The sequence below is a fragment of the Carcharodon carcharias genome, chromosome 11 (genome assembly GCF_017639515.1).
Source record: "Carcharodon carcharias isolate sCarCar2 chromosome 11, sCarCar2.pri, whole genome shotgun sequence".
NCBI classification, from domain to species: Eukaryota; Metazoa; Chordata; class Chondrichthyes; order Lamniformes; family Lamnidae; genus Carcharodon; species Carcharodon carcharias.
The window spans coordinates 28,219,606-28,241,540 of record NC_054477.1 but is presented as its reverse complement, the minus strand read 5'-3'; the positions used below and the strand labels follow the sequence as shown (position 1 = coordinate 28,241,540).

Sequence of the window (21,935 nt, the reverse complement as noted above, 5' to 3'; positions counted from 1 at the left end):
TTCTTCTCCGCCGATGCTGCCAGACCTGCTGAGTTTTTCCAGGTAATACCATTTTATTTCTGTTATGTCAAGAGAGTTTTGTGACAGCATTAAATTTATGTCATCTAAAATGGCTGGGAGTGCCTGTTGGGCAGGGGCATGGATTCCTGAGATTTGATGAGTGATTTGTGTGTCATTTACGTTTATTGACTAGGCCCATCGTCAATGCTCCTATCCAGACAGACTTTGCACTAAGGTCTCCAGGATGGAGGCTACAGATCAGGCTTGTGTTGGAGATCCATATATGCTGTGCTAGCTAAAGGTTCCTTAGGTTAGAGCATCCTGGGTGTCCCTGCCTCCTTGGAGTATGACCGGATCAGCGTGTGCCCTCTCAACATTTCCCAGTGCGTTCTCATCCTCGGACTCACTGCTAGACTCATCGTGTTCAGCCGCAGCCACTCTGTCTACATTTTCTTCGTCCACAGCGTCCCCCCTTCGTAGTGCAAGACTGTGGAGAATGCAGCATGCAGCCACTATCAGCGACACTCAATCTGGGGGATACTGCAGTGCGCCCCTGGTACGGTCCAGGCATCTGAAGCGCATTTTGAGAAGACCGATGGCTCTCTCCACCACAGCCCTTGTGACTTCTATTGTACCGCTGCTCAGCTTCTGTTCTGTTGGATGGCAGAGAGGCGTCATGAACCACCTTCTGAAGGGATAGCCCTTGTCACCCAGCAGCCATCCATCCAGCCAGGCTGGAGCACTGAAGAGCCCCGGCACCTGTGAGTATCTGAGGATGTAGGCATCGTGGGAGCTGCCTGGGTACCTTGTACAGTCTTGTAGAATCAGCATCCTGTGATCACACACTATTCGCATGTTCATGGAGTGGAAGCCCTTCCTGTTGACGAAGGCACCGGGCTCACCTGCTGGCGCCTTGATGGCCACATGTGTACAGTCTATTGCAACCTGGACGCGGGGGAGGCCAGCAATGGCTGTGAAGCCTCTGGCTCGCTCTGTCTGGCTTGCCTGGTCCCAGCGGTAGTGAATGCATTGCACGCCTGAACAGGGCGTTTGTGACCTGCTTGACACAAGCATGGACAGCTGATTGGGTGACACTGCAAAGATCACCCACCGACTCCTGGAAAGAGCCAGAGGCATAGAAGTTGAGCAGCTGTGACCTTTTGAGCCAATGGCATGGGGTGTCCACCCACACAGTTAGCTGAGATCTCTGGACCAATCATCTGACAGATACTGTTGACTGTCTCCCTTGACAGACGGAGCCTCCTTCGGCGCTGCACCTTAGACATATTGAGGTAGCTGCTTTGCTGCCTGTATACCCTGGCAGCAGGATAGTGCCATCTTCTGCAGCCCCTTGCGCCTTGGACAACCTCTTGGCCTGCACCCCTTATGCCTGCGCCTGTCCTCCCAAAGATAGCTCCTTTGCAGGCTGAATGTGCACTCCTGGCCTCCTCCCCCTTCTAGCTCTCCCTTCCTCCTCAGATGAAGTGCCTCCAGTGGAGAGATCACCTCCCATTCCCAGACCCATGAAGGCTTCCTGAAACCTACAGGCCCCAAAATAAATCCTCACTGAAAAGTGCTGACCTGAAGGTTATGAGTCCAGTCCAAGCAGCTGCTATGTGTTTGCAACTTTTCCACCTCACACAGACAAGTTTCACTAACCTCTGAGCAATAACTTTTAAATGTCTGGATTCGCGAACCCACTGAGGAGCCTCTTCTCCCGCCTGTGGATGAGTTTCATGCAAATTTCTGATACCCGCCTGCCTGTTGCGCCCATGCGACGAGCCGAAGATTGCACGGGTGCCTTAAAATCCAGGTCAATTGGAGTCCCAAGGGCCTTAAGTGGCCCGTTAATTAATGGCGGTCACACAACGGACATGGTCGCAAGCCCGCCCACCGAAATATTGCGGTGGCGTTGGGACACACACCCGCTGTTACCATGTGTCATTTTATGCGTCGATGTGCTGGTCCCACCCTCACATTCCGATGGAAAAATTCTGCCCACTGACTTTGTGTGCCCCACTTCATTACCATGAAAACACCTCAATTTTCGAATGTCACTTCTATCTTCAGCACCTCCCTTTTTATTCTGAGAAAAATTTTCCTGGGAACTTCCAGCTACTCCTCTCCCCTGACTACCTACCTTCCTTTCACCTTCCCACTTTTTACCCTTTTCTAATTTGAAAGGGTGACAGAAAAAAGGTTTAGCTCTATGAATTAACTCATAAACATCAGCTATCTTTACTGCTTGTCTTGCAGAATCAACCCTCTGTTCCTCCACATGAGTTCTCACTACTGAAGGGATTGAATCTTTAAATTCTTCCAAAAGAATGACTTCCCTAAGAGTTGCTTGGGTTGCCTCTATTTTTAATGCCCGTATCCACCTGCCAAAATTACTTTGTTTTACTCTTTCAAACTCAATATTTTTAAGTTTGCCCAGGCTGTTCTCTCATATTCCTAAATTTCTGCCTGTATGCTTCAGGAACCAATTCATATGCACTCAAAATATCCTTTTTCACCACATCATAATTCATCAACGTTTCTTCTGAAAGCAAAGCATATACCTCATGTGCCATACCTAACAATTTAGACTAATAATAATGTCCAGTTTTCCTGTGGCCATTTTATCTGTTAGCCAATTCCTCAAATGAAATAAAGAATGCTTCAATATCTTTTTCCTCAAACTTTGGAAGAGCTTGTACAAATTTAAACATATCCCCACTGAGTTCTACTCTAGAGATAAATCCTTCCTCACCTACTGACATCCCTTCTAATTGGCAACATTTTCAGTTGGAATTCTCTCTCTTTTTCCTTTGTCTCCATCTGCATAATTTCTAATTCCCTTGCTTCTAATTCAAGCTTTTTTAGTTCCTTTGCTTGTTCAAATTCAAGCTTTCTCTTTTGTAACTGAAGTCTCACTACATCCTGCTGTGACTCACTAGTGTCAGGTTTCACTTCCAACTGTAGATGCTGTGCTATATTTTTAACTATATCTGATTTCCTAGCCCCCTCAGGTAACCCCAATTTTAACTTATCTGCCTACTCTGTTAACTTTTAGTTATTTTCTCCAGCCCAATCAGAGTTATCCCCTCTACTTCCAGGCAAGTCTTGGCAATTGCCAAATCCATCTTGCTGCCGCACCACTTCTAAAATACCGCACCAACTCCTGAATTCAGTATGCCTCTCGTAGTCGTAAGCTTAAGCTTCACCAAGTCCTAGCCAATCAAGGAATTAGAAATATAATTTATCCTGGGCGAGCCACCAATTGTTATGGCCGACGCAGTTGGTAAACCTAAGTTATTTAAAAAATCCCAGAGGGAAACTTTAAACAGCTGTCATAACCTTAATTTTAAGTGTTATGTTTGAGATGTGACTCCAAGTTCAGGAATGAGACCACCAGTTCTCGAGATTTCACATTAAACTAAATTTAAACTAAATTAAACATTTTATTAATTTACACAGATTAAAATATATATACACATGGCTACAAATTACTACTATCATAACTTTTAACAAATTCTCAAACTAATCTCCGTTAAGGGCAACAGCAACCCATAGACTTAACCAGACACCAGGAAAACATTTTCACCTTACTAATTCAAAATGAGGTTCTTTTCACTTTGGTTCCTGTGGAGAGAGTGATAGGCTCACAGCTGCTTTGATCTCACATTGTCTCTGCTTCGCACACCCAAAAACTGCTGAATTTGTACCTAGCACCATCCACTGAATTTAAATTCTCATTGTATCACCAGCCTCTTCAAACAATAAAACCCCTTTCATGGTACCAATTTTATTAGTAATATAAACACATGACTTGGTATCTGCTAGATAGATGTTAGTTTTCACTCCACTTCTTAAATGCTGTATTCAAAAATGCAAATGCATGCTATCTCTCTTACATATCAAAACTAATACACATCAAAGCATCCAGACTAGCTGTCTTTAATCCAATTAAGACACACCCACAGACTAAATCTCTATCTTAAAAGAAAAATATTTTCCAATAACATCAAATACATTAATAGCTTCATGACACCGGTCAGTCTGACTTCAGTGGTGGGCAAATTATTGGAATCAGTTCTGAGAGACAGGATAAACTGTCACTTAGAAAGGCACCGGTTGAGCAGGGACAGTCAGCATGGTTTTGTTAGGGAAGATTGTGTCTTACTAACGTAATAGAATTTTTTGAGGAAGTAACAAGGAGGATTGATGAGGGTAGTGCAGTTGGTGTTGTCTACATGGATTTTAGTAAGGCATTTAATAAGGCCCCACATGGCAGACTGGTCAAAAAAGTGAGATTCCATGGGATACAGGAGAAGTTGGCAAGTTGGATCCAAAATTGGCTGAGCAACAGGAAACAAAGGGTAATGGTTGATGGATGTTTTTGTGAATGGAAAATGGTTTCCAGTGGTGTTCCACAGGGCTGTATTGGGGCCCTTGCTGTTTGTTGCATATGTTAATGATTTGGACATAACTGTGGGAGCTATGATTGGGAAGTTTGCAGATGACACAAAAATTGGCCGTGTAGTTGATAGTGAAGAGGATAGCTATTGTCTCCAGATTATATCACTGGCCTGGTTAAGCGGGCAGAAGAGTGACAAATGGAATTCAACCCGGAAAAGCGTGAGGTAATGCATTTGAGGAGGACAAACAAAGCAAGGGAATACTCAGTAAACAGGAGGATATTGAGAGGGGTTGAGGAAGTGAGAGACCTTGGAGTGCATGTCTACAGGTCCCTGGAGATGGCAGGACAAGTAGATAAGGTGGTAAAGAAAGCAAATGGAACACTTTCCTTTATTGGACAAGATATTAAATACAAAAGCAGGGATGTAATGATGGAACTGTACAAAATGCTGGTTTGGCTACAGCTGGATTTTTGTGTACAGTTCTGGTCAGCACATTACAGGGAGGACATGATTGCTCTGGAGAGAGTGCAGAGGAGATTTACAAGAATGTTGCCAGGGCTTGAAAATAGCGGTTGTGAGGAAAGATTGGATGGGCTAGGGTTGTTTTCCTTAGAACAGAGGAGGCTGAGGGGTGAACTAATTGAGATGTACAAAATTATGAGGGGACTAGATAGGGTAGACAGTAAAGACTTGCTTCCCCTAATTGAGGGGTTAATTACCAGGGAGCGGAGATTAAAGGTGATTAATAGAAGGATTAGAGGGGGCATGAGGAAAAACATTTTCACCCAGAAGGTGGTGAACATCTGGAAATCACTAAGTTGGTGGTTGAGGCTGAAATGCTCAACTCATTTAAAAGGTTACTTGGATCTGCATCTGAAGTGCTGTAACCTGCAAGGCTATAGGCCAGGTGCTGGAAAGTGGGATTAAAATGAGTGGCTGGTTCCTTTTTCTGGCTGGCACAGACATGATGGGCTGAATGGCCTCTTTCTACGCCGTAACTTTTCTATGGTTCTATGGTTCATGAATATTCACATTTGGACTTAACCTATATATTATAAGCCTGAACAGACAATGTAACCTAATGAGAACTACTGTGATAAGATTCATTCAAATGGAATGTTTGTTTGAACATCAGTTAATTCTCCCATATACTTAAGATGCTTGGTTAAAGACTCCATGGGTGGAATTTTACAGCCCCTCCCGTTGGTGGGATTTTTCGGTCCCACCGAAGTCAATGGACATTTGAATGGCCCCCCCCCCCCCATTTTCTGGCCCCACCTCAGCCTTGACGGGGCCATAAAATTCTGCCCCATGTTGGCTGTTTGTAAGGACATTCTAGTGCTAAGCCACAAAGAATACACCACCATCAACACCCCTTTGTCCTTTTGTCTATGACATCTTTGGCAATCTCTTCTTTGCTTCCACCTATCGCTGGCCCTCTATCCAGCTCTACCTGTCCCACCCCCCCTCAACCAGCTTACATTTCACCACATTTCTTTATTTCCTTAGTTCTGATGAAGAGTCATACGGACTCGAAATGTCAACTGTATTCCTCTCCGCAGATGTTGTCAGACCTGCTAAGTTTTTCCAGCTATTTTTGTTTTTGTTTCAGATTTCCAGCATCCGCAGTATTTTGTTTTTATACAAGAATACAAGGCTTCAGGTTCAGTTTTTGGTTTGTGCTCAAGCCTAAAGCATATCTTATCACCTAAGTTTCTCACATTATTTTATTTGCATATTAATAAACAAACCTTGCTCAAACCATAAGACTGGGCTTAAAAGATCTCATTAATAAACATCATGATACAAATTAACAAATGTAACTTCTGTACTTTCATGCTTTTTCAGGGGCTGGAGTCAGAGAAGATGTGTTCCTTATCTGGAATGAGGTGGAGGAGGCCAGGAGCACGTTGGCAGAAGTTCACACCCTTTTAATGGATGCCCCTCAGTCTGTGTTTAATGCAGGTATGGCATTTTAATGGGTCACACTTTGAAAATACAAATCATTGACGTTGGAGCAATGTGTAGTGCAACATGTAACCACGTTAGAATTCTGTACAGTAGAGTGGCAGGGTGTCTCCTAGTCAGTTCTGGATCTCCTGTGGGCTTTCGGTAAGAGGGCAAATGAAGGAAGATTTTTACCCAGTCTAACAAGGAACAGAAAAATAATCAGTGTTTGAGTAAACCCTACACCCTGTCTACGTCTTCTAATGACTGACTAAAAAGTAGCCAGGGGACAGGTTGTCTCTTTGCGCTCTCGCTGCCAGGGCTAGTGGGCGGCATGGCAAGAGTAAAAAAAAAGGAAGCAATGTTGGGGGTCTAACCTAACGCTGGTTGTTTCTCAATTTGGATACTTTCTTCACTCGCCAGCAATCTTCTTCTTCTTCGGCAGTCCCAAGGGACCGAGGGTGATTTTCTTCCGCTCCGGTTTTGTGGGTCCTGAGGTGACTAAAAGGTCCGATGCTGGATCCGCACACTCTGCCGCAAGTGGAGCAGGCAGTGTTCGATGAGGCAGGTGGGCGAGAAGCTTGGATTTTGGTTCGCCCCCTTCCGCTGTTTGTGCTTGGCAACCACCTGGGCCTGTCGGAGACGTTCACCTTCGTGGATGCTCTTTGCATTCCAGTACTCGATATTTTGGGGGTAAATACAGGAAAATGCAAATACGGTAACGATATAGCTTTAAAACTGAAGAAGAATTTAATGTTTGCATTCAGATTTTCTCTGCAATTAGTTCAATTGATGGACAGCAGTATAAAACCCAGCAATGTCAGTTGGGGAAATCATGATAAGCGACAAAAATAAAGTACTCCATAGAGGTTAGTGGTAATAGAACCATAAAGAAGAATCATTGAATCATAGAATGATGTAGTACAGAAGGAGGCCACTCAGCCCATTGTGCCTGTGCTGCCTCTTTGGAAGAGCCATCCAATTAATCCCATTCCTCTGCTATTTCCTGATATCCTGATAACTTTCCCCCTTCAAGTTTATATCCAATTTCCTTTAAAAAGCTATTGGTAGCAGCTTTCCATTTTGGGAGATGATGGTTTGCGCTGTGGTGGTCAACTCTGTTTAAGTCTTTTTGTTTGCCCAGTGGAATGGATTCTGTCATCGTGTTGAGCAGAGACTTTAAGCTCAAAGCACCCATTGAAGCAGATGGACTGTGGCAAGTAAGTACATTGATAGTCTGGGGATGCCTGACTTAGTGTGGGCGATGGCTGAACAGTGGGACACAATGGCCCCTCCCACCATTGGAGTCAGCCCGTAGCACCCATTCTCTACGCCAATCCAGTTGGTTTAGTGATATGTTAGCGCTCTGGAGCGTCCTTTCCAGGGTGCAATTTATGGAGACTTTGGGCTGCCCAAACATCAGGGACCATTGACGATCGCCACGGTTGGGTCCAAAGGAATGTAGGGCGGAATTTTCCATAAATGAGACTAAGTGTGTTGGCAGGTGGTTTTGGCAGTGCCCGCCCCGCCGACTGGAATGGTGGGAACTCGCGTCCGATTCTGCACTTGGAGCCTGCTTAATTATGCAGAGGCGTGTATCGGTCCGAATCACATGGCAGGTCATCGTTGATTCGTGCGGCCGCCATCAGCTGGTGGATTTGCAAGTGAGGGCGCCATTTTTATAGGCCAGTACAATGCACAATCTCAATCTCTCCAGCTCACTGGAGATGTCTGGCAGCTAGCAGAGGAAGGCCAAGAGCCTGAAGAACAAGGTAGCACCCTGCTTCACGCAGCAGGCCCTCCAGGCCTTGAATAGAGGGGTGGAGGTGCACGGACAAGTGCTTTATCACAGGGATGGCTGCAGAAAGCACAGCAGCCTCATGTCTCCGGCCTGGGAGGCTGTCGCGGAGCAGGTCAGTGTAGCTGGCAACGGCACCTGAAGTCCCACTGTCATGAAGCTATTAATATATGTAAATGGGGATGTTGACCTGAGCGGGAACACTGACGTCTGTGCGCCTATCCTGCCAATTGATTTAGGACCTTGTGGAGGCAGCGCTGGTGGTACTTCTCCAGAGTTTTGAGGTGCCCACTGTACATAGTCCATGTCTCTGAGCCATATAGGAGGGGGGGTTATCTCTACTGCTCTGTAGATCTTGAACTTGGTGCCAGGTTTGAGGCCCTGATTTTCAAACACCCTCTTGCTCAGGTGGTCGAAGGCTGCGCTGGCACACTGAAGGTGGTGTGGAGCCTCATCGTCCTTGTTGACAGTAGACTTCCAAGGTATAGAAAGTGATCCACGTTGTCCTAGGCCTCATCATGGACCTTGGATCTGGCCTGCAGGCAGCAGAGTTTCAACAGTTTCCCGTTTGTTCTGTAGTTTAGCTTCACTCCAGCGGGGAGCTTGCTGAGGGTGAGATGGAGCATTGCGGCAAGGAACATCGAGAAGAGCATTGGTGCAATGACACAGCCTTGCTTGACACTGGTCTGAACGTGGATTGTGTCTGTGCTGGATTTGTTGGTCAGGCTTGCATGCCATCATGGAGCAGGCGGAGGATGGTGACAAACATTTAGGGGCAGCCGAAATGGAGGAGGATGCTCCATAATCCTTCGTGGTTGACAGCGTCGAAGGCTTTTGCGAGGTAAAAGAAGGCCATGTACTAGGGTTGGTGATGTTCTATTCTCTTTGCACAGCCAGATTGTGAAGGGCACAACACGCTGCGATGATGGAGGAAATCCTGTCGAGAGTGTCTTGGAGTGAGCCACCTCAGTGGTGCAAGCCCCTGAAACGCATCTTCAGAAGCCCTATGGTCTGTTCTATAAGGGAGCGTGTGGAGCTGTGAGCAGCATTGTACCTGTCCACGGAACAACTCTGAGGACAACGCACCAGTGTCACCAGCCAGCGTTTCAGTGGATACTCCTTATCCCTAAGCAGCCATCCCTGCAAATGTAATGCCCCCTGGAAAACCTCAGGCACCTGGGAATGACTCAGGATGTAGGAGTCATGGCCATTCCCAGGATACTGTGCACAAACGTGCAGTATGTGCTTCCTGTGGTCACACCAGTTGTGCATCGCTGCAATAATAGCTCTTGTGGTTTATAAACATGACGGCCTGCTGCCCTGGAGCCCCTAAAGTCACATGGGTGCAGCCTATTGCACCCTGCACTCTTGAGGAGCCTGAGATTATGGCAAAGCCGGTGAATCTCGCAGCCTGGATATCTTCATCCAGAGCAAACCTGACATTATGATAAGCCTTCCTGTAAAGGATGTCAATGACCTCCTTTATGCACCGATGTGTTGCGGACTGAGAGTTGCCCCATAGGTCGCCAGTTGATCCTTGGAAAGAACCAGAGGTCAAGAAATTGAGTGCAGCGTCACCTTCAAAGCCACTGGCAGGAGATACCCTCCAACTTCACATGGCATATGTGATGTACCAGATCTAGGGACAAGCGAAGACATGCACAGCATTGCCTCTCACTCATTTGTAAATAGGAGACTCTCGGATAATAAACCCTAGGAAATCGCCCCCGTGGTCAGCGTCTCTCCTCCTGACCCTCTTGTTCATGCTGTGGCTCCGCTTGACCATGTCCCTCCTGCTGGAGCTGCGCACTGAGTCGCCTCTCCCTCCTTTGCCTCCTCCATTGCATTAGGACCCTGACAAAGGCAGCATTGAGCCCTGGATCCATATGTGCTTTTGCCTTCTCTCCGAAAGGAAACATTGAAGATATTAATGATTCAGGGGACAAGAAGATGAAGCTCAGAAGATGACACATGTGGAGACTATAAGGGTCCATAGTTTTTCCTGCCCTACTTGGATGGGGGCCACCTTGTCCCTAAGACACTAACACACACATCGAGGAGACCAAGATGGCATCGCAGATAGGTAACATCTTGAACCCTGCGTTGGATGCTAAAGTTTAATTGAGATGAGTGATCCAACCTAGCTCTGTGCTCCAATCTCTGATGTGGCATATTAATGACCAGTCAGCTGCTCGTGGTCAATGTGCAGATGTCCTTTGGTCCATTAGAAGTGTCAAATCTGGTAAACAGGTGACAGGCCTTCATTGATGGAATGCCATATATGATAACAGTTGTGTCTCCCTCACTATTGCCTGCGTTCCCAAATTCTACATTCTTATGTGTTACTTTTGAGATGCAGTGACTGTGATGTGTAGCCACTGAGTTCTGTGGAGCCCTTTAACTAATGAAGCCATTGGCTTTCAGTGGCTTTCACCGCAAGGAGGCCTTCCTCCTTTCTTTCTAAGTGGACCCATGCTCAGTCCTGCAGCAACAAGAGGTTAGAGAGTGACCCTAGAAAGGCCCCCATTGCCTTCCCCTTTCCCTCTCACTGCCATTCCACACCCTTCCCTCCCCGTTGCCCCCATTTTGTTCATCAACCCAACCCATACCTCACAGCCCACCCCTGACTGAATTGCTCATCTCTGAAAGTAGAGGCTTGCAGGAATACCACAGAACAACGGTGTTCTTTGGGACAAAGAGAGCAAAGAGAAGCAGCATTCCTGCCCTGGCGTGACAGAAGATTGGAAGGCGTGGCAAGGTTCTGGCAAGTAGCTGTTTTGATGAGCATTCATGACTAATGAATGCTAATGTATGCTAATGAATGCAAATGATGCTCGTGCCATTAGTCAACGGGATAACTGACCCACCATGATCACACTGTTGGGAGAAATTCGACTTGTCTTTGCGATGGCAGATTTGCGACTTTTTGCCTGCCACTGGATTCTCTGCTCCTGCCTGCCCCAAAACCCACCGCTGGGGGCAGCTGGGAGTTGGGAGAATTCCAGCCATAAAGTACTACCTTTGACACCGGCTTGGTTGCTGGAGTTGTTGAAAAGGTGACATATTTAGACATAAGTCCAACTTTGGGCTCCACTCCAGATTTTTTTGCCAGGGTTTACCCCCTTAGCCTTCAACTCTCCTGAGGTATCCACAGGGCAGTGGAACTATTGACCCATAGCTGGGAGCTTGGTTTGCAGGTGCCAGGATGTGTCCACATGCACCAGGGCCTACACACTGCACATCTGGGGACCAAACCTCCTCTGAATTTTTCTAAAGCTTTAGCCTAAGACTGCAAGGGAGTCAGTTTTCGTCTGTCTTCACAGTGAGGCACAGCTGAGGACTTGCTGATTGAGAGGCTGTGTATTGACAGGGAGTGACTTACATATTTGGCTCTGTTTTTCACATTGCTGCTAGCCAGCGATGTGGGCTGAAAATGAGAAGTAAATTAGCACACAAAAGCAGAAAGCATGCTAACTCTCTTCACTCACAAACTAGATGCATCACATCGATCTGTTGGGCACACTGAAGGATATTATTAGATCTGCTTCCACTGTCCTTTCAGACAGTGCATTCCAGTTCATGAATACTCATTGTGCAAATTTGTTTTCCTTCATGTCACTTCTAGCTTTTTTGCCAATTACCTTAAATCTCTGCTCTGTGGTTGGCGGGCCTTCTGCCATTGGAAACAGTTTCTCCTTACTTACTCTATCAAAACCATTCATGGTTTTGAACACATTTATCAAATCTCCACTTAACATTCTCTGTTGTGGGGAGAACCAACCCCAATTTTGCTAATCTTGCCATGTAACTTAAGCCTTTGATCCCTGGTACCATTCTAATAAAATACCTCTGCAACTTCTCCAGGGCTTTGACATCCTCCTTAAAGTACAATGGCAGAATTGGCCACAATATTATAGTTGAGGCCTAACCAGTGTTTTATTAACATTCAGCATAATTTCCTTGCTTTTGTACTCTAGGTTTCTTTAAAAACAGCAAAGATCCCATCTGCTTATTCTCAACTTGTATTGTCACCTTAAAAGACTTGTGGGTGTTTCCTTGCTCGCTGTCTCTGTTCCAGCACCCCCTTTAAAATTCTACCATTATCTTGCCTTCCCTCATTATTTAGCTCTCTGTAGCAGCTTGTACCATTCCCCTGCCTTTTGCTGTAGCCCTGCAATTCTTTTTCTTCAGATAATCATTCAATTCTAATTTACTTCCCTCCTTTAAACATAGAAGCATAGAAACTAAGAGCAGGTGTAGGCCATTCGGCCCTTCGAGCCTGCTCCACCATTCATTATGATCATTCAGCTCAATAGCCTGCTCCCGCTTTCTCCCCATACCCTTTGATCCCTTTCATCCCAAGAGCTATATCTAACTCCTTCTTGAAAACATACAATGTTTTGGTCTCAATTACAATCTGTGGTAGCGAATTCCACAGGCTCACCACTCTCTGGGTGAAGAAATTTCTCCTCATCTCCATCCGAAATGGCCTACCCCATATCCTCAGACTGTGACCCCTGGTTCTGGACACCCCCACCATCGGGAACATCCTTCCTGCATCTACCCTGTCTAGTCCTGTTAGAATTTTATGGGTTTCTATGAAATCCCCCCTCATCCTTCTGAACTGCAGCGAATATAATCCTAATTGACTCAATCTCTACTCATGTGTCAGTCCTGCCAACCCAGGAATCAGTCGGGTAAACCTTCGCTGCACTCCCTCTATAGCAAGTACATCCGTCCTCAGATAAGGAGACCAAAACTGCACACAATATTCCAGGTGTGGTCTCACCAAGGCCCTGTACAATTGCAGCAAGACATCCCTGTTCCTGTACTCGAATCCTTTGGCTAAGAAGGCCAACTTACCATTTGCCTTCTTTACCACCTGCTGCACCTGCATGCTTACCTTCAATGACTGGTGTACAAGGACACCCATATCTCGTTGCACATTCCCCTCTCTCAATTTATAGCCATTCAGATAATAACCTGTCTTCCTGTTTTTGCTACCAAAGTGGATAACCTCACATTTACCCACATTATACTGCATCTGCCATGCATTTGCCCACTCACTCAACTTGTCCAAATCACACTGAAGCATCTCTGCATCCTCCTCACAGCTTACCCTCCCACCCAGCTTTATGTCATCTGCCTGGTTTAAAAAAGCCTATATTTTTGATGAAGCTTTTATACATTGGCTGTAACATTTTCTTGGGTGGTTTGGTACTATATTTTGAGTATTGCTGAAAAAAGAGACATTTTTGTCAAAGCTTTTTGTCTTGCACTCATCAGGATATTTCACAAGAATACAAATCCAAGGGAGACAAGAAATTTATACTGTATGAGAAGAGAATGCTGATTGGTTGGCAAGTGGACTCTGATTGGTAGATGTGTTGCTATAGATGATGCACCAGTTGATGTTGACTGCCAGTTAACTGCCAAGCATTGTTTGAAATTTAAATCAGACAGCTTGCCTCTGAATGGTCAAGGCATTGCCCTGCAGATTGGCCAAGGCATTGCCTTGAAGAGCCAGGCAGCTTGACTCTGATTATTCAAGGCTTTGCCCTGAAGATTGTTGACTATTCAGAGTCAAGCTGCCTGGTTTAAATTTCAAACAATGTTTGGCAGTTAACTGTCAGTCAACATCAACTGTTGCATTCTCCATGGCAACACATCTACCAATCAGAGTCCGCTTGCTAACCAATCAGCACTCTCTTCTCATACAGTATAAATTTGTTGTCTCCCTTGGATTTATATTCTTGCAAAATGTCCTGGTGAGTGCAAGACAAAAAGCTTCGACAAAAATGTTCTTTTTTCACAACAATATTCAAGTTCTGTACTACCAAATGATGGCTATATCTTGTTTGATTATGCTCCTGTGAAGCACCTTGGGATTCTTTACTACATTAAAGGTGGTGTGTAAATGCAAGTGGTAGTTATACATGTAATCCAACCTCAGTCATGTCCTCTGCTACCACAAGATTTTTTTTGGGGATCTTATCAGCCCCATCCTTCCTTTGACTAACTTTTCGCTATATAGATTTTTAAAAGGGTTTTTGGGTTCCATTTTATTTTACCCAAAATCTATTTTCATTTTCTCTTTGCTGCTTTTATTTCCTTTTTCAGTCCTCTTGTTTTTTTTTCATCCAGCTTAATTCTCTACTCAGTTATGAACCTGACATTTACAATAAGCCTCCGTTTTCTATTTCACTTTAATCTTTAGTCACCTAGGGAACCCTAGCTTTGGATGACCTTCCTTTCCCCCTCCAAAAGAATGAGTCTAGTTTTTACCCCAAACCACTTTCTCTTTGAAGGCCTCCCATTTCTCATTTACTGCTTTACTGTAGTATAGAGGTCTGGCACATGAAGGGTTAATGTGGGACTGAATACAGTAGTGCCCACACAGTGATATAAGACAACACATGACCCACACCTAGGAATTAATGTAGCATTGGACAGAGCCGTGTGTAGAACCAAGCATGGAGACAGTTCCTAGCTTGGACCAATACTATACCTATGTAGATAGTCTCTAGTGGTTAATAAATACTTACTGTTGAACGACCTAAGACTACAAATACCTTAACTTCTACCAAACTATGCCCAACACCTTACAAAATTACTTGCCAATCTTTGATTCCATTTCATCTGGCCAACTCATTGAAACTAGCCTTCCTGCAGTTGAGTATTTTCGCATGTGATTTTACCTTTTTCATAATTACTCTAACCCTAAGGACATTTTGATCAGTGTTTTCCAAATGCTTCAATACAGAAATATGCTCGACAAACATTCATTCGTCAAGCAGAACTAGATCTAGCAGGGCTTCCTTCCTCATTGGGCTGATCAGCAAAGTTCTCTTCTACACATCCAAAGAATTCTCTTCTCTGTTCCTCCTTTATGCTACAATGTTCCCAGTCTGCATTAGGATAATTGAAGTCCCCCATTATCGCTACTGTAAAGTTCCTACATATGTAGTTAGGTCTGATGATTATATCTTTTACTGAATCCTGAGCCCTTGTTGTCTTGTAAACATTTTGCATCAAACTGTGGGGGTGGCTTTTAAAGGTTGGTTATCATGACTGCATTAAGATCAACAACACACTCTGTATTCATTGGCAGGTCCACTGTGTAAATTGTAAAATCAAATAGAACGAGAGCTCTTTCCATCTAGAATTCAAGAAAAATTGGAGCCAGGGTGGAAGTGTAATTGGTTAAGTAAACTCAGGGACAGATACTGTAGCTAAGACTTAACTGTTTCTGCAGATTAAGATGACTATTAATTTATAACTAGATGAAGATGATTTTATTCTGGGGTACATTTAATCGCTAGAATAAATTACTAATACCTTCGTCATAAGAACATAAGAACTTAAGAAATAGGAGCAGGACTAGGCCATTCGGCCCTTTAAGTTTGTTCTGCCATTCGATAAGATTGTGAGTGGTCTTCCAATGAGATGTAAAGCCACCACCAGTAGTAGAGCTCTTGTGGCTCTGTTAGTAGCACTCCTGCCTCTGAGTTGAAAGGTTGGTTAGATTCTAGGACTTGACGGTCATGAAAGGGGTGTTCAGGATGTGGTTCAGCAGGTTGTTAAACCTTTTGAACACTCCACACCATTCTCCAAGGGGAGAAAAGCAAGTGAGGATATGCCAAACAAATGAACAATTTTTGCACTTGTTTTTTGAAATATTTATGCCTGCTTATATTGCTCGATGACCTGTATCTACCTCATGACTTTTTTTGCCCTTTTTCACTTTGACAAAAAAATAGTAACTATTCATCAGCCAGTGACACAGTCAAACTCGGAGGACTATATAACTTCAAAGAAATGGCTTGAAAGGTATGGATTGAAAGTTCGTAGATTATCTTGCTATGATGCCCTTGCGGATTGTGCTTTTCGCCATTCTGATGGTGTGGTGGATATCAAAGGGAAGCCTCTGAATGAATGCATGCAAACCGATGCGGTAAGTGAAGTTTCAAAATTGGTTTAAGAACAGTTAATCGCTTTTTAGGTTGATGCTTCCATAAATTACTGAAAATGCAACCGTAAGTCTATTTTTTCAGTTTTATAAGCTGTTCCCATCTTTCCTGGAACTCCAACAATCAGGCTGGAGTCCCTGCCACAGTACAGAAACAGCTCTTATCAAAGTCACAAATGACATTCTGTGGGACTGTGACAAAGGTAAATTTTCCCTCCTCGTCTTCTCAACCTGCCTGCAGCCTTTGACATGGTTGGCCACACCATTCTCCCCCCAACGCCTCCACACAGTTATTCAGCTGGGCGGAACTGCTCTCACCTGTTCCATTCTTATCTATCTAATCATAGCCAGAGAATCACTTGCAATAGCTTCTTTTCCTTCTCCCGCACTGTTACCTCTGGAGTTCCCCAAGGATCATTCTTTGGCCCCCTCCTATTTCTCACCTGCATGCTGTCCCTCAGTGACATCATCTGGAGGCACAACGTTAGTCCTCACACATACACTGATGACACCCAGCTCTACCATACCACCAGCTCTCTCAACTCCTCCAGTGTTGCTAAATTATCAGATTGCTTATCTGACAGCCAGCACTGGATGAGCAAAAATTTCCTCCAAGTATATGTAATAATATGCCTAAGGAGGAACTTTAGTCATAGGAGCTTTTGTATTCTGGGAGTGCTGCTGTGTGCAGGCGATATTGTGACACTTTCCTCACTGCAGGAGTCCATGTTTGCTCATGTCTGTATTCTGGCTGTACATTCAGTAAGCCACTGTTCATTGGCATAAACACCTCTGAATATCACAACTGGATACAAATCCCAATATGGCGTCAGAAGTAAACGTCAGCTAAATACTTACGGAGGACAAAGTACACGCGGATACCAATGCTAAACAAAAGCTACATGGCAGCATGGCAAAATTCAGCCCGTCAGAGAATTTCAACTTCAGCTGCCCAGAGCAGTGGCTTAAATGGAAGCAACCCTTCGGGGACAGGAGCACCACCAAGCTGAACAAGGAGCCTGGTGATGTCCAGGTATGCACACTAATTATGCGCCAGGGAAGGAGGCAGAGGGAGTCATTAAAATGTTCTCATTTGAGGCAGATGAGGAAAATGATTTTGACAAAGTGCTAAAGAGGAACATGACCGAAGACTGTCTCAAGCATTGCAAACCCTTGATGCTGCCAGCCTGGAGCTCAAGTAAGAGAAATGCTTGATTTGACTGGATTTCCTTGGACACTGCATTGACAACCATGGCATACAACCAGACCCTCAGAAGGTCCAGGTCATTGTGGAGATGAAGCCTCCAGAGAACATCTCAGAATTGTGCAGGATCCTAGGCACGATACATTACCTTGGCAAACAGCTCAGAACTAGTGTTCCCACAATAGAAGGAAACCTGTTGCCTAAATGGGCTGACTTCAAGTTAGTCTGGAAAGCTAACGACTTAGCTAAAGCACGTTACAGACACTTTTACAACAGACAACATTCTGTTAAAGAGCTGCCTACACTGTGTCCTGGTGAAGAGGCAGCAGTGGAGCTGGATGAAGAGCGAGGTTGGACTACCAAAGCTACGCTGCTGCAACCGGCTGACACTCCAAGATTCGACCTAATCCAATTGGAGAAGGGCATCTTCTGCCAGAACAGACGTCACCTGTCATGGTACAAGCTTTAAATGTGGAAGACTTTGAAGATGTCAGCTCTGAACTTTCACCAGCTAGTGATGTGCCACAAGACCCACCAGATGCTGGAGGGGTTGCAGACATGTCCAGAACTGCCAATTCCCAGAGCCCACAGAGAATCACATCTGAGGCCTGATTGTTAGAAAACAGAAACCATGAAACCTGATCTAGCTAACACATAGCTAGTTGCCTTGGAGAGAGGTCTTGACCTTTGTATTAGTTAACTGTTTGATTAGGGAGTTCATGTGATATGTTATATAAGTGGAAGTGTTCATGTTACTTTCTAGTTAGACTGGTTTAAAAGTCCTCATTTATGACACAGTAGACTTCTCAGTGACATCTGTTGCTCTTTATTCAAAAGGGGGGATGATGTAATGATATGTCTAGGTAGGAGCCTTAGTCATAAGAACTTTCGTAATCTGGGAGTGCTGCTGTGTGGGGCTGATATTGTGTAACACATTCCTTATTGCAGGAGTCTGTGTTTGCTCGGGTCTGTATTCTGGGTATATCTTCAATAAAGCATTGTTCATTGTCATAAACACCTCCGAATATTACAACTAGGAACAAATCCTAATAGTGTATATTGGGAAGACCGAAGCCATTATTTTCTGTTCCCCCCTCCAATCTCCGTCCCCTAGCTACCAACTCCATCCCTGCCAACAGTCTGAGAATAAACCAGCCTGTTCGCAACCTTGCATCATGTTTGATCTGAGTTCATCCAACCTTATATTCGTGCTGACACTAATAATGCCCATTTTCACCTCATAACATTGCTTGACTCCTCCCCTCATATTTCATCTGAAACCCTCATTTATGCCTTTGCTACATCTAGACTTGACTATTGCAAAGCATTCCCGACTGCTTTTCCACATTCTACCCTTGAGATCATCTGAAACCCTGTTGCCTGTGTCTTAACTCGCAGCAAGTACAGTCCCCTATCACCCCTGTGCTCGCTGGCCTACATTGGTTCCCAGTCAAACAATAGCTTGATTTTTGTTTTTATTTTATACTAACAATTTTATACCATTAGTACAAACATTCTTTAGAACTTATTTACAGGTTTCAATAGGGAATGCTAATAGTTTTTTAAAAAATTTCTGTTTGAATGTGTGCATCATTTCCTGCATCACAATTGTGACTACACTTCAAAAGTACTTCATTGGCTGTAATGCGCTTGGAGACGTTCGGTGGTCATGAAAAGCACTATATAATTGCAAGTCCTTTTGCTGAAATGACTTAGGCAATGGCCATTAAGCTATTCACCAGCAGTTAGCGTTAACTAGAATTATACTGCCCTCTAGTGATCCTACAGGATTTCAAGTTAAGATGAAATGCATGTTGAGTTAAGGCATCATAGGCTGGAATTTTACGTTCCATGGGTGGGCGCGTGCCCGATCTGAACTGGCGTAAGATCCCACAAGATGGCATTGGGCACTCGCTCGGCGGGCAAGCAAAAGTTGGAAGAGCGCCCACTGACAATCAAGTGGACAATTAAGCTCATTAACGGCCCAATTGAAATTGATTTTTTTTGTGGCCCGTCCAACCTTATGGATGGTGGGAGGGCCAGCCGGCCAGGCGGACTTTACACTTTTGGTGAAACCTCATCCAGGGGTGGGATGAAGTCTCCGTTGGGATTTATAATAAAGAGAAATACTTGGGCATTGTTTTTTTTAATGAGGTCTGCTTTCAGGTGTTTGATTGTGCATTTTTTACAGCACTTTTGTGAATTGTTTTATTATTTGAAGGTCTGTAGCTCGCTGAGGTATCAGTCTGCCTTCAGGGAGCTCAGTGGAGGCGCTCACCAGCACCCGCGGTGACATTGGCGCCCACCCTCTTCCCCCACCGATAGTGGTGCTGAGCCTTTCTCCGGGTCCGCTTCACGCTGGCTGTTAATTGGCCAGCTAGCATCAGATTGCATTCACAGGGCGATCTCAGCCGGGAGCGGTTTTTATGTCTGCTTTTGGCCGCACCGACTTTGGGCCCACCCTGAGAGTGAAATTCAGGCCATAGAATTGTTGCAGCACTTGGAGGGGCCAATCGGCCCATTGTGTCCATGCTGGGTCTCTGCAAGATCAACTCAGCTAGCCCCATTCCCCTGCGTTTTCTTCATAGCCTGCAAATTGTTTCTATCTCCCAATCACAAAAAAACCCTTCCATCTATTTTGTGAAAGCATTTTGAAATAGAGGGGGACTATGTATGTATACATTTATTTTATGTGTAATAATAAAATAATGCCATCAAACTGTGTTGTAGAAGTTGCATCTGGGGCCCGGTGTAATTTGCATATGTAGTTTGTTTTTTTTGCTCCTTGACAAACCTGTTGTGAAGAGTTTAATTAATGAATGAATGGTGCTGTTCAGACAGAGAACCTGTATACAATGAGTAGTGGAGGGACTACCAGGCCAATATGAAAGTGTGAGCAGGTCATACCTTAATAACAAAATCCATTTCCCTCCTTGATCACGGCAAGTTGTAGCACTTCCTCATTTGTATGAGGAAATCATTTCTTCTACAACTTTAATAATGAGTAATTTGCTTTCTGCTTTGCACCAATATTAAAGGGTTACAGCATCAAACCAGAGTTAAAACCTAATTGTCTCCAGTGATGCAGATCAACACTTTTTTCTCCTGTTTCCTTATTGGGCCGGAAGTGCATATCTAGCCTGTACTTATGCAGTCAAGGAGAGAGTCAGAGCTACAATGTTGTAGCTTCAACTCCCCACAACCCACCTTTGGCTGTGGTTCTGTGCTTGAATCACAGCGTTAATGAATTTACCCTTAAAAATACTGCACCAGTACGTAGCAAGATCATTTTGTATTGACATTTTCACCTTCAGCATTCCTTGTCACACCTTCAGTGTATCCATCAATGAAATTGTGTTTGTTAGTTTGACACTTGGTTTAATGTGGGCAATTGTTCAGATCAGTGTTCAGGATATTTAATGTAAGATTCCTGGAATTTTTACTTTCCATTTGAACTGTTAAAATGATTTCATTAGCTAGACATAATATTTAAATTATTTATTATTTCTACTGAACGCTGAACTTCTAACTCATAGAAATCAATCATAAAAATTTTAACCTACAATTGAGAACTGATGGGGAAGCTGCAAAAAGATTTTGGCTATGCAGAAATCTTAAGGATTATTATTTACTGGAGAATTAGCCGCATCTCTCTGATGACTGTGAGCTCAGGTCACATCTTTACTTAATCAAAGCACTGAATCTAAAGCCTCTCTTACCAGTCAAAGAACATCATGTCACTTTTGGGATTACTTCTTTACTCTACTAACACTGAACTGATTGTAAATTTATTTTAAAACTTCCATTTCAACAGGAAACTAGAATTAAACTGGTGAATGCCAAGTACTGTGGCCGCTTTGCACATACTCAATGGAAAGACGGCTCTGTAATGCATGTTTACATAACTGCAGAGAAGTGCAAACAGTACCAGAGGAGAATGAAAACTGCACTGGACCAGATACAAAGGAGGTAAGTTTGAAACCTATTTCAGTTACTGGATGAAGGTATTTTCAATGTTGTATTTAAAATCAATGGTGCAATGGCAAATTTAGAATTGTAAATAATGTGCCACTATTAATTGTATGCAAGCTGTGGGCATTAACTGGGGATTCACTTGAGCCTCTATAAAAAGACACAGACTAAAACTGTGGTGGTTGAGTTGGTGTGTGCTTGTAATGTGTAAACCTGTAAATAAATATAAAAGTGTGTAAAGATTGGCTTCAGTTCTATCCTTCACCAACTAGCTTACTGGAATAGACCACACACACTGTGACATATCTAGGACCTGATTCATGAAATAGCAAAGTTTTAGGCTGATTGCCAGTGTTGTGCAAAGCATACAGCGCCACAGGGATCAGTGCTGGAGTCTCAACTATTTACAATCTATATCAATGACTTGGATGAAGGGACCAAATGTATGTTTGCTAAAGTTGCAAGCATAGGTAGGAGAGAAAAGCTGTGAATAGGAGTCTGCAAAGGGATATAGATAGGTTAGGTGAGTGGGCAAATTTTGGCAGATGGAGTATAATGTAGGAAAATGTGAAGTTGTCCACTTTGGTGGGAAGAATAGAAAAGCAGTATACTATTAAATGGAGAGAGATTACAGAACTTAGC

At 44.1% G+C, this 21,935-nt stretch overlaps 1 protein-coding gene across 1 annotated transcript in view; it reads left to right on the top strand.

Moving 5' to 3' along the window:
* The window catches only part of LOC121283860 (von Willebrand factor A domain-containing protein 3B-like), a 330,503-nt gene that overhangs the window by 59,412 nt on the left and 249,156 nt on the right, over positions 1 to 21,935 (top strand). Inside the window, 3 exon segments of the mRNA XM_041198660.1 lie at positions 6,252 to 6,368; positions 15,909 to 16,102; positions 21,136 to 21,290. Of these exon segments, the coding sequence (XP_041054594.1) occupies positions 6,252 to 6,368; positions 15,909 to 16,102; positions 21,136 to 21,290 (466 nt within the window).